This window comes from Tenrec ecaudatus, chromosome 10 (genome assembly GCF_050624435.1).
Source record: "Tenrec ecaudatus isolate mTenEca1 chromosome 10, mTenEca1.hap1, whole genome shotgun sequence".
Taxonomy (NCBI): Eukaryota; Metazoa; Chordata; class Mammalia; order Afrosoricida; family Tenrecidae; genus Tenrec; species Tenrec ecaudatus.
Genome location: NC_134539.1, coordinates 50,045,879 through 50,058,064, shown reverse-complemented (window position 1 = coordinate 50,058,064; position 12,186 = coordinate 50,045,879). Strand labels below are relative to the sequence as shown.

Sequence of the window (12,186 nt, the reverse complement as noted above, 5' to 3'; positions counted from 1 at the left end):
ATTATAAAAGCAATACTTACTTTGAAACTTTAGGGTAGAAAAACAAGAAAAATTTGAACAAATCTAGCATTATAAAAATAACAATAACCCAGAGATAACCATGGTAACACATTGCTTCACGGCCTTTCAGTGTTGACACGTCTTATAAATGTGGCTCCATTACACGCAGTGCTTCATGAACTGCCTCCCGCCCTCGGGGGAAATGCTGCCGTGATTCCCACTCGCAGAGCCAAGAGGACCGAGTAGCGCCCCCTTGAGCTGAGCCAGTGGCTTTACAAGTCAATACACATTCTACAAAAAGTCAATTAAAAAATGAGTGTTGTTTCCCACTTAATATGTTTAACTAATTTGTGGCTCAAAACTGCAGTGAGCATCCAGGCTTGGCCCTTCTCCTTGGGCTACTTCTAGGCAGTTGGACAATGAGGTCAAAGTGCATGAACCTCTTCCTGGTTTGCCCTTATGCCAAGAGACCTGACAGTGTGGCCTTCAGGTTCTCAATGCCAACCCATAGCCCAAGTCAGTGTCTGCAATCCCCACTAACTTCCCAGCAGTGACTTTGAGGGGACAGAAAGGCCCCTGCTTGTCACATCTCTGTCTTCAGTCCACAGAGGGGCGATGCTGAGAATCTGCTGCTGGCCAGCTGGCTCTGCCCCGCGAGGACCGAGGTGAAGGTTTCCAAGCGGGGGTCTGTGTGGCAGCCGACCCACCAGCTGCTCCCACAGCGTGGTGGTGGGTTCAAACCACTGACGGCCCGATTCGCAGCTAAGCGCATTAACCACCGCACCCCCAGGGTGCAATGTTAGCCTTACATATCTGAGACTTCCCCACTGTCTGCTTTCACAGAGCTCTAGGCTAACTTATAGCCGCATCATTTCTGCAGCTTGCACGTTTAAAATCGGGGTTTTCGCGGGAAGAGGTTGGAGAGGTCGGCTCGGTCCTTTTGGTGCCCTCATTCGACGAGATGCTTAAACACCGGCACCGGCCGCGGGTCTCACTCACGGGGACCCCAGTGTGTCCGAGAGAAGCTGCTCCAGAGTTAGTTGTTGGGTTCCCATCTGGAGGGTGTCAGGAGCTTTATTTCTGTTTTAATAAGCAGATTGCAATCATTAAAAGCCTCAAAGAGCCCTTTCTGTACTTAGAGTGAGCGTCCTCCGACGCCAGTGTCCGGCGGGCCAGCAGGTGCACGCACAGGCCGGCCTCCGAGCCCCGCACTGCAGACTGAGGGCTTCGGGAGGACGCAGAACATGCCAGTGACCGGTCCACCTCATTTTTTCACACAGGTTTTGACGTCGCCTGTGTTGCCCCCCCCCCCCTACACACACACTGCAGGTGTGGGCAACCTGCCGAGCCAGTCTGTCAGCACGTGCTCACTGCATGTCGCCATGTCCCATTTTGGTGATTCTCAACAATAGTGAACACTTTCATAATGGTACTGCACACTCATAGACTAGTGTACAGGGTAAGCATAACTTTCAGATGCACTGGGAGACCAAAAAAAGAAATCCTCCCCTACCCCCCGAATGCAGATGACTCATTGCGATGCCCGCTTTATCGAGCTGGTCTGGCACTGAGCCAGCACCATCTCCAAGGAGGCCTGCCTACGTGTGACATGCCCACGTCAGTGTCAGACCGAGAGGAACACAGTAGGCGGGTGTCGTGAACATAAAGCCTTTCTGGAAGGCACCAAAGAAACTGATGGCCTAACCCTGGCAGGGAGCGAGGTGGCAGGGGACCCGTGTCTTTGGGGCAAAATCAACCCTGTCACCTGTGGGACCACTCAAAAGGATTACTCAAATTTAAACACAACATGGGGGAGGGGGGCCAGGGCATCTGGTTACATCAGCCACTAAAGAGCAGATGTATTTTCGTGAAGGAGCGGAGAGGGGGAAGCGCAGTACACAGAGCAAGGCCGAGGGGCGCCGGGGGAACCCTGTGACCAGTCCTGGTTCCCTCACCGGCTTCCCATCAACTCTGCACACACGGAGCTCTTCCTCTCCCAGAGCCCCGGAGTCTTCATGCCGAGGCGTAACCCTGCGCCTCCTGTGCCAGTGAGCCACCGTCTGGGCCAGGCTCGTGCCTCCGGATGGCAGGGAAGGTTCAGGCCCACGGGGCAGAAGCGCTACGCCAAAGCACGGAGGACGCCACTCTTCTGGCTTTTGAACACAGCAGAGTGTAACTACTACTACGCTCAATATCTGTCAGTCTGATAGGGAAAACGTCACCACGCAGCTTGTTTAACTGAAGCTAGAGGGAGCAAACCCAAACTGGTATGACTAGAATTCAACAAGCTGTGATCCAGGGTGGCAACGTTTGCAGGCCTCGTGCTGAAATTATGGTTCGGGGGGGGGGGTAGGGAGGCGATACACTGTCAGTATGAGCAAGAGAAACTCATACCGAGGAAGTTAATCTGTGGACAGTGAGGAGAGCGGGGGCCCTGCTGACTTACATGTCCCAGGAGCTTGGGTGGCTCGGGGATTTGTAGGGCTGACAGCAAGGTCAGCTGTTCAAACCCACCAGCTGCCCCTCAGGAGAGTGATGTGGGAGGCTGCTCCTGGAAAGGCTGACAGCCCGGGAGACCCTATGCAGGGTCAATAAGAGTCAGACCCACTGCCCTCAAGTCAATGCTGACTCACAAAGGTCCTAGAAAATGGAAATGCACGTGGAATGTACAACATCCAGTCTTCTACTTGCATTGCATTTCCCTATGATTTTCCTTCCCGGAGAATAACAGTCATGCCAGTGAAGGTTTGCTGGGCGTTCCTGTGTGCCAGGCACCGCCCTGTGTGCCAGGCACCTGCGTCATCTCATGTCATTAACCTGCAGATCAAGGAGGTGGCAGCATTCCCCTCTTACTCAGGTGAGGAAACTGAAGCTTGGAGAAGTTCCACTGCTAGCAAGTACAGTCGAGCTTCCTGTTGAGGACAGGACTCTGACCCAGAACTCCATCCCGGCCAGGAACCCAGCCTCTTCATCCTGTTGCTCAGCTGCCTCTCCTGTTTTTCCATTGGGTACTTTTAGGTCAATAACTCAAACTCAACGAGCTCTTTAAGTTGGGTTGGAGGGGCTCAGTGTTGGGAGGGGTCCCTCAGGATGGACTGTGGAGCATTATGACTCTTCCCATCAAAGCCAGTCTGGGCATGAGGCCAGGTAAGTCAGAGGCCAGAGGGCAAGTACAAGCAGAAGTGATGGCTGGAGCCTAAGCCTGTGGACTTCAGCCCCATGGAGAAAAAAGAGGAGTGGCTCATGGGAAGAAGTTGTAGAGACCAAGGCTTCCAGGACGTCCTCAGGGAGCACACACAGGTCACAGTCCTCAGAAGAGAGGCGATCATGCAAATGAGACCCGCCCCCCACTCCTGAGAAACCAGGTCTCTGCTAAGCCAGTCGCCAGAGCTGAGAAGACACACACTTGCAGGACCAGAGAGGAGGAGGGCTAAGGTGGAAGGAGAGCCCAGGGTCCTAGAGACCAGAAAGGCAGCATGGCCCAGTGAATGCACCCTGCCCTGGGAGACAAGGCTCTTGAACTAATTTTTCAAGCTCAGCTGGCCCCTCTTGAGCTGTGGAGTTTTGCTAAGTTCTTCATTCTGAGACCAGACTTAGCCATCTATAAAACGGGTATAGTACTAATCATGCTTTCTTTTCATTGAAGACGCTCTGCTGAGCATGTAACAAGCATTACTTCTTCAGAGAAGCCCTGTGAAGCAGGATTATTCATCCTTTTACAAAGGAAAAGCGGTTAGCCATTTGTCCAAGGTTCTAACGCCTGCACCCTCCCCAACCCTTTCCTGCCACGTCGCTGCGTGGTTTTAAAGAATCGCATGATCTTATGCAAATGGAAAAAAAACTGTGAAGAGCAACGATACCATCTTGATGTGAACCTACACTGAGGCCCTAGCAAGGACCAGGACCCTGTAAAATCAAACGCTAGTTCCTCATCTCTGTCTTCTTCAGGGTGAAACCAGGGGGCGGGCGGGGCGGCACCATGGAGACTATCTCTGGCTGATTAACTCCTTCATAGACTCATAGGACGGCTGTCACGGCATTTAACACAAGGTGCCCTTGTGGCATCCTGGGCTAGGCATTGCACTGCTAACTTTGAGGATGGTAGCCACCCGTCGCTCTGCAGGAGGAAAATGAAGCGACACAGGGCCAATGTGAGTTGGTATTCATTTGACGGCAGTGGGCAGGCAGCTACGCCGTTCTGACTCAGGGTGTGGGAGGGAGGGATGTCTAGGGGGCTCACCCTGGGTGACTGGTCTCTTGGCTGGCTGAACATAAAAAATGACAGTGACGTCCAGGAGCCCACGGCAGATAAGGGCCCGGTGGTGATGTAATCGCGACCAGCCTTCCTCTGGAAAAGGTGACAAGATTCTTTCCCCTCCTGACTCTCTCTGGGTCCTGATCAAAGCCCCGAGTTTATCTCCATTCAAGAGGAAAATAAAGCAGGGGCAGGACTGGGCCAGAGGTACAATTCTTGCCTGCCATTGGGAGGTGCAGGTCCATCTCTTGGCCAGGGCATTTCAAGCACAGTCACCACCCCATCTGTCAGTCGTCATAGCACTGAACAAGTGTCAGTGGAGTTTCCAGACTAAGATCAACCAAGAAGGTCTGGCAAATTCCTTCTGCTCAATCAGCCAATGAAAATGCTACAAATCCTCTTAGGCAACAGGGTTCATGTGAGTTGGAATCAACTCAAGAGCAACTAACATTAACAATGCAAGTTCACTGGACTAAAGTGAAAAATTTCAGCTAAGAAAATCAAGGTCTAATTCCACCCACCAAGATAGCCAGGGAGCCCTGGTAGCCTAGTTGGTTAAGAGTTGGCTGCTAAGTGCAAAAATCAGCGGTTATAGCCCACCAGCCACCCCATGGGAGAAAGATGAGGCTTTCTACTCCCCTTAAGATTTACAATCTCATCCCTTACAGGACAGAGAACAGAAACTTGGGTAAATGGAGACAGTGGACAGTGTGAAATATGAAAATTAAAATAATTTATAAATTATCAAGGGTTCATGAGGGTGGCAGGGTAAAATGATTTATTAATTAAAAAAAAGATTTACAGTCTCAGAAACCTGCAGGGGAAATTCTACTCTGTCCCATCGGGTCCCTGTGAGTCACAATGGGCAGTGAGAGCCGACATAACCATTATGGACAGTTTGGTGTTTTATCTTTCCATAGATTTCCTTCCCCATGGCAAGTTTTTGAAAATTTGATTGTCCTGTACTGTAGATTTACACCCACTCCTCATTTATTGAAACAGGTTCCAAAGCACAGGGGGTTCTGTGAACACTGGTGGTACGTGTGAATGGACGATATCACAAAACCATCAATTACCTCATTATGCAGCTATCAAATTGTTGACACACAGCCTTAAGCAACATGAGTACTGGGATTGCTGGTGAGCTCTTCTCCCTTGGTTAGGGCTGTCCAGGCGTCTGCATGGCTCCAGTTCTTTCTCCCCTCTACCAGCAGTGACAGCCCTAGAAGAAAACCAGGAATTGTGGCCACGTGAGGGTTTGCAGGCCCTGCTTCAGGCACCGACTCCAACGGTGGTGTGCCCCGTGGGGCAGTGCTGACCCGCTTGGTGCCCCATGGCAGAGTAGAACTGCCCCTGGGGTCTCTCTCTCTCTCTTTTTTAGGGTTTCTTGGCACATAATTTACGCAGCGTACAATTCATCCGCTCAATCATTCAATCATATCAAAGATAATTATACAATCGTCACCGCATCAATTTTAGAACAGTCCCCACCCCCGCCCCACCATGGTGAAATCTCCTTTAAAATGAATTGTGCGACCACTGTCAGGCCCAAGGGTGTGCTCTTGATGGGAACTGATCTCCAGATCTCTGCCGCAGAGCAGCTGGTGCATGAGAACCGCCAACCTTCCAGGAAACAGTGGAATACTCTCCTACTGCACCGCAGAACAGCCCCGGACCCTGGGTCAGTCCATTTAGCGGAGGGGTCTCCTCTCTGGCTGACTCTACCAAGCCTGCCCTGTTCATCTCAGGGCAGATGGTGCCACACCAGAGGTACAAGGGAGGGCCCCTGGCTCCTCCCCCCCGCCCCCTCCCCCCGTGAGGAATCTCCTGCACACATTAGCAGGCAGATTGAAGGATGCAGGGCTCCTGGTCCCCCTCGCCACCATTAACAAGGTGGGTGACGGGCTGAGCCACTTCCCAGTACTTAGGGCTGAAGGAATTGTTTTCCAGATGTTTCTTCCCGGGCACCTCAGCGCTTCCAATCACAGAGATGAGCAACTGAAACAGGGGAGGACAAGGCTGGGTTGCTTCTCCCTCCCAGCTCTCCCCTCCCCTTTCAGGCCCCCACGGTCGGTCGAGGGTGTGGGACAGAGGCGGCCAGCCCCTGGCTTGTAGATCTCTGTGGTCAATGCTGTGTTCTAGGAAGGAAGCGAAAGGCAACAGGGCTTGCATTTCTGACTGTCTCAACTTCTAGGAACTTAAAAGATAGCAGCAGGAGACAGAACTTATACAGCTGATGCTCAGAGCTTGCCGGGAGGGAGGGAGGAGGTGTTTCCACCCATCCTAGACCCAAGGGCCCAGGAGGGGATGGAACGTGGGAAGCCCAGAAGGCTCACTGTCCTCTCTAAAATTAGAAAAAGGAAATTGCCAGCCCTATCTTTCCAGGCCAAGGGAGCTGAGGTCTTGAGGGGCCGGCCCACAATCTTGCAGAGTCGGCTGGCTTCCAGCTTGGGTGGTTACCCCGCCCCAGGGAGGTCCCCCACCTCCCCACCGGCAGCTCTCTGCTGTACTCAAGAGGCTGCAGCCCTGGCCACCTGGCAGCCCTAGGTGCTGCGTAGGAGCTGCCATGGAGACGGCCCCTGGGTGAGCGGAGAGAAAACGGCCACTCAAAGCTTTGTGGATCAAGAGGACAGACGTGTGCCAGGCCCTGCAGGGCAGTCTGCCTGACCACCCTAGCACCCTGACGGAAGCCCAGGTGGGTGCCCTGGGTGCGGCCAGGAACAAAGGAGGGAGGGAGGCGGAGTCCTGGGAGGAGGCTCTGGGAGGCTGATCTGGGCATGGGCTTCCAGGTCAATGGAGGAAATCTTAGCAGGGGACCCTGGCAAGGCCATGGCTGGGTCCCTGCAGCTGGACTGGATGCGGGGAGACTGGGGGCTGGTCCAAGAGCGCACAGGGAGAAGAGCAAGGGCTGGGGATGTGTCTCAGAGGAGGTGTGACCGGAGAGGCAGTGCACAGTCAGGGAAGCACAAAGGCACGGCCGGGCAAGCCGGAGCTCGGCTTCCTTTCCTGGGGCTCCGGAGGGGCAAGGGTACAAATGTTGGGCAGAAGGAGTGGGTTCCGTCTCTAAAGCTTTGGCTGCTCACTCCCTCATTTCCCCTGAGTGCCAGCTTATGCCAGTGCGCCACACCAGCAGTTCTCAACCTGTGGGTTGCAACCCTTTTTGGGGTCGAATGACCCTTTTACAGGGGTGGCCCGATTCGGAACAGTAACAAAATGACAGTCATGAAGTAGCAACGAAAAGAATTGTATGGTTGGGGGGGTCACCACCACATGAGGTACTGTGTGAAAGGGTCCCGAGTCTGAGGAAGGTGGAGAACCACTGCCCTAGAAGCTGGGGGCACCGGGAGGGGCTTGGGCGCTTTGCCTTTTTAACCCTAAGTGTTCTCACCTGTAAGATGTGGCTGATCATCTCCAAAACCCAGAACACTCTGTCCGGGGCCACGCATGGGGACGGAGCTTAATGGGTGTGTCCTTCTAGCTCCCGCCTGGCGTCCTGCGCCTGTCGGTCTGTCTGACCCAGGATGGCCGAGCAGCAAGGCCGGGAGCCTGAGGCCGAGTGTCCCGTCTGCTGGAATGCCTTCAACAACACTTTCCACACCCCCAAAGTGCTAGCCTGCTACCACTCCTTCTGCGTGGAATGCCTGGCCCACCTCAGCCTGGTGACTCCAGCGCGGCGGCGCCTGCTGTGCCCACTCTGCCGCCAGCCCACGGTGCTGGCCTCGGGGCAGCCGGTCACCGATCTCCCCACCGACACGGCCATGCTCACCCTGCTCCGCCTGGAGCCCCACCACGTCATCCTGGAAGGCCGCCAGCTCTGCCTCAAGGACCAGCCCAAGAGCCGCTACTTCCTACGCCAGCCCCGGGTCTACACCCTGGACCTGGGCCCCGAGCCTCCTAACCCGGCTCGGCCCCCGCAGGACACGGCGCCCGCCACCGTGGTGGCGTCCATCCCGTCTCACTACTCCCTGCGGGAGTGCGTCCGCAACCCCCAGTTCCGCATCTTTGCCTACCTGTTAGCCATCATCCTCAGCGTCTCGCTCCTGCTCATTTTCTCCATCTTCTGGACCAAGCAGTTCCTCTGGGGCGGGGGGTGAACACGCTGCACCCCAACAGGGAGCCAAGCCCTCCTGGTTGCTGCTTGGAGACTCACCCTTGGCGCTGGGCTGGGGGCAGGGGTGCAGCCCAGGGATCAGCTGGACCAGGCGTCTGCTTCTGGGAACAGTGAGCATCCGGAGAGGCCCCGAAAGCCAAAAGGCTGCCAGAGGCTGCAGAAGGGCCTCTGGGCCGGGACGGTGTGGTCAGGGACGGGCAGAGAAGCTACCGCAGAGAAGCTACCACAGAGCAACACGGTGAGCTGTGCCAAAGGACCGGACAATGGGATCCACGCGCCCGCCCAGCCCAAAGAGCTAGTCGCTTTTCTCCCTGGAGAAGCCTTGACCTCTGTTCACAATGGCAGGACTTGATCTTAATTACACTCTGCTAACGTTTGTAGAACGTGTTTGTCCTTCTGTGGGCAAGTATGTCTCCCCGTCCCGTTCGCAGTGGGTGCCTCGCCACCAGCCTCAGTGAAAGTGGTCTGCACCTGTCACTTCACTGCTGCACTTTCACTCGCCCCGCCGCCTACCGGGCTGAATGGGAACTGGGTTATGGGGGGCAGGGCAATCTGCAACCTCAGGGTGGCAAGGAGCCCTCCCCAGCAGGGCAGGCTCGCGCATTAAGCTGCTGCTTATGCAGACTGCTGGGCAGCATGTGGTGGATGGAGCCTGTGATATCCCATTGCCGTTCAGTTCCATGTTTTGCCATCCCCATACCAAAGGTCGCAAGAAGTCAGGGTCTGCGGATTAAAAGCAATCTGGGAAGGAGAGGGAGGCCCTTTCCTTCCTCCTGGTAAGTGCCAAGACCCTGCTGAGCACTGTCACTCTGTCCTCTGTCGATCTGAAGGGAAGCTGCTGCGCCCACCCCAGCAGGCGGCGGAGACCAGGTTTTCACTCTGCACCAGAACTAGGAAGTACTGAAAACGACCCTAGAAGTTGGCTGTTTGTGCGGTTCCAACACCAGCATAATCGGAAAAGCCACTTTTAAGCTGCTTTTTGTTGAGTAAGCTTTGAGTCCCCAAACCGAGTTGGGTTAGTTTGCTCTAAACATTTTGTGAGCATCATGGAACCAACGTCTAGTAACCCCTCTTAAGGGTCAATGTACAGGGTATTTCAAACTACACGTAGCTCGTATGTAGTGAAGTCAAACTGTTGTAAGGCCCAATGGGAAGAAAATGTCTCCATTACACAATCTGCTTACGTATCCCACTAGGGAACTATGCCACTGAAGATTACACTGAAGCTGGGCCATAGCCTCTCCCCGCTGACTTAATTTCTTTACATATCCTTGTTCCTTAACGTTGTAGCAAGTTAGGTAGGTAGTGATCTCACCCGGTCCTCAAAGACGCACAGGCTTGGGAAGGCGCACTGGCCTCGGCTTCCCGGGAAGCCCCACCCTCATCTTGTGGAGGAGGCTCTCTGAGTTGAGTTACTTGTTCACGGGCACAGGGCTGATGAGTGTTGGAGCCCTTTCAGTCCAAATAGGACCCAGACTCTCAAAGAGGATGGGATACAAGTAAGCCGTAAGTGGTGGGTTTTTGATTTGGATTCATAGCAATCCTGCAGGAGAGTAGAACTGCCCTCGTGGGTTTCTGAGACTGGAACATTTTTAGTTTCAAAAATTTTTTTATGTAAACATAAATTTAAAATTGAGTCATTAACCATGCTTGTATTTTCTGTTTAAATTTCAACAAATAATTTTGACAAAACTAGCTATTAATAGGAGTGGAGAGCCTCATCTTTCTCTCACGGAGTGACTGGTGGTTTCAAACTGCTGGCCTTGGGGTGAGCACTGAAGCATGAACATTGAACATTATAGTGTCTCCCATTTCCACATTCAGAAACTCTGACCTTGAAGAACCAGCCTCCTACAGGCAGGGTTGAACATGGCAGCTCAAGAACCACAGTTGGCTCTTTGGGCACCTACATGTGGCTATGGAGTAAAACTGAAAATTTTCACAGGATTTTATTCAGAGAAAGGTGATCTCATTTGTTTGTAAAAACGTTTATGGCTTTTGGGTATTTTTAAAATGGTGTGGGGGACAGGATTGGCTCTTCCACCTCAGGTTTGCCAAACCGTCCTAGGCTTCTGTGGGAATGTGCGGGGCCCTCGTTGGCACCCGAGTGAAGCGGTGGCTCATGGTCCTGATGGTTAGGACTATTAAAGCCTTCTACATACAGCACTAAGACAGTTCCACACACCTTACTGTCATCTGTCCCCAACTGCAAATGGCCATCCTGTTCAGAATCACTCCAGGCCCTGCAGAAGTTCCTCGGGTGGAAGTACAATCAACACCCTTTAGCATGGACTCGGAGAGGGAGTGACTGGTCAAAAGAGCACCTTTCCTATGGAAAGCAGGGAATACGGGTTGCACTGATCTTGTCTGGCCAGTTGCCAATAAACACAGAGCTAAACAGCCACTGCTGAGCTGACTCAGACCCAGAGACCCTGGACGGCAGAGAACTGTCCCATTGGTTTCTAAGGCTGTCATTGGTACTGGCGTCCACTACCCACCCCATCTTCCTCCGTGGAACAAATGATGGGCTCAAACCACCGACTGGTCGGTTGGCTCCCAGCCAAACGTTTGCACCCCCAGGATGCTTGCACACTCAGGTAGTCCTATTAAATCTTTTCATTAGAGTCACACACTCTCGGGCAGAAGACTTCAAATCCTGGCTCTTCTTACTAGCTGGGTATTGTAAGCAAGTTACTAACCCAGGATCCTCAGTCGTCTGCTGACCACCCCACTGCCATGAAACACTGAGTGTCCTGGTCAACTGCGTCATCATCATGGTGTCTTTTTGCAGCGATGACCTTCCACAAGATGCTGACTCGGCCCAAGGTGTAGGTGCCCTGCTTCCTACCCAAGTGCAGCCTCTAAGTCTCTCCCACAAAGACCCGGGAAGCGGCAAGTCAAAGGAAGCTAATTGCTTAACCCTGGGAAATTCTGGCCACCTTGGGTTAGCACGCTGTGTCCAAACACAGTAATGTGTGTTATTTTAACACTAGCACATGGACACAGGTGAGTATTGTTATTGTAAAATCAGTACGCAGGTAGCAGAGGCGCCCTGGTGGCCTAGTTGGGGACAGAGGTGCCCTGTTGGGCAGCCAACTACAGGGTCAGCAGTTTGAAGCCACCGGCTTCTCTGCAAGGACAAGGCTTTCGACTCCTGTAGAGTTAGTCTCAGAATCCCACAGGGGCCGCTCCACCCTGTCTTACAGGGTCACTCTGAGTCGGAATCGAGCTAGGGCAACGAGTTCGTTTTTCTTACCAGAGCACTCAGTAAATCTACAGAAATTACAGAAAGGAAATTTTCAGATTTGTTAGACTCCAAACCAAAGGATGGGGACATCTGTGGTTCCATGGCTAGGATTTGAAGATTTAACTAAAGAAGGACTCTTTGCAGGGCACTTTTCGTAACAGAATTTAACTTCGTGGTAAGGGCAAAATAAATGGGGAGAAGTGTGTTCAGGATTACTCACTAGGGTTTTCTTCTCGCTCAGCATGAAGGACACTACCTTTTAATTACCAAACAGAAAAAGGTCACACAAGAAACACCATGTATCTGCTTTCTATGGATTTCTGTGAATCCTGACACCATGGCCTGTGGGGTAACACCAATCACACAGCAAAGTGAGACCTGGTCTGACAAGGCAGACGTTCAGGGTGGAGCTTCCGGACATACCGGCATCCCCAGTGAACGCCATAGGAGAGAAGTCTCCTTTCCTGCAGAGCCCGCTTCTCTCGGTGGAAGAGAGGCTGACTGTGTGCAGGCAGGCACTGCTTCACGAGCGTGCGGTGTGCCTTCTTCCTGGAGGGGTTCCAGGAGACAGGG

At 53.2% G+C, this 12,186-nt stretch overlaps 1 protein-coding gene across 1 annotated transcript; it reads left to right on the top strand.

Moving 5' to 3' along the window:
- Window positions 1–7,776: 7,776 nt before the first annotated feature.
- RNF183 (ring finger protein 183) lies at window positions 7,777–8,349 on the top strand. The gene has a single exon (XM_075559029.1). The coding sequence runs from the start codon at window positions 7,777–7,779 to the stop codon at window positions 8,347–8,349; it is 573 nt and encodes a 190-aa protein (XP_075415144.1).
- Window positions 8,350–12,186: the final 3,837 nt, after the last annotated feature.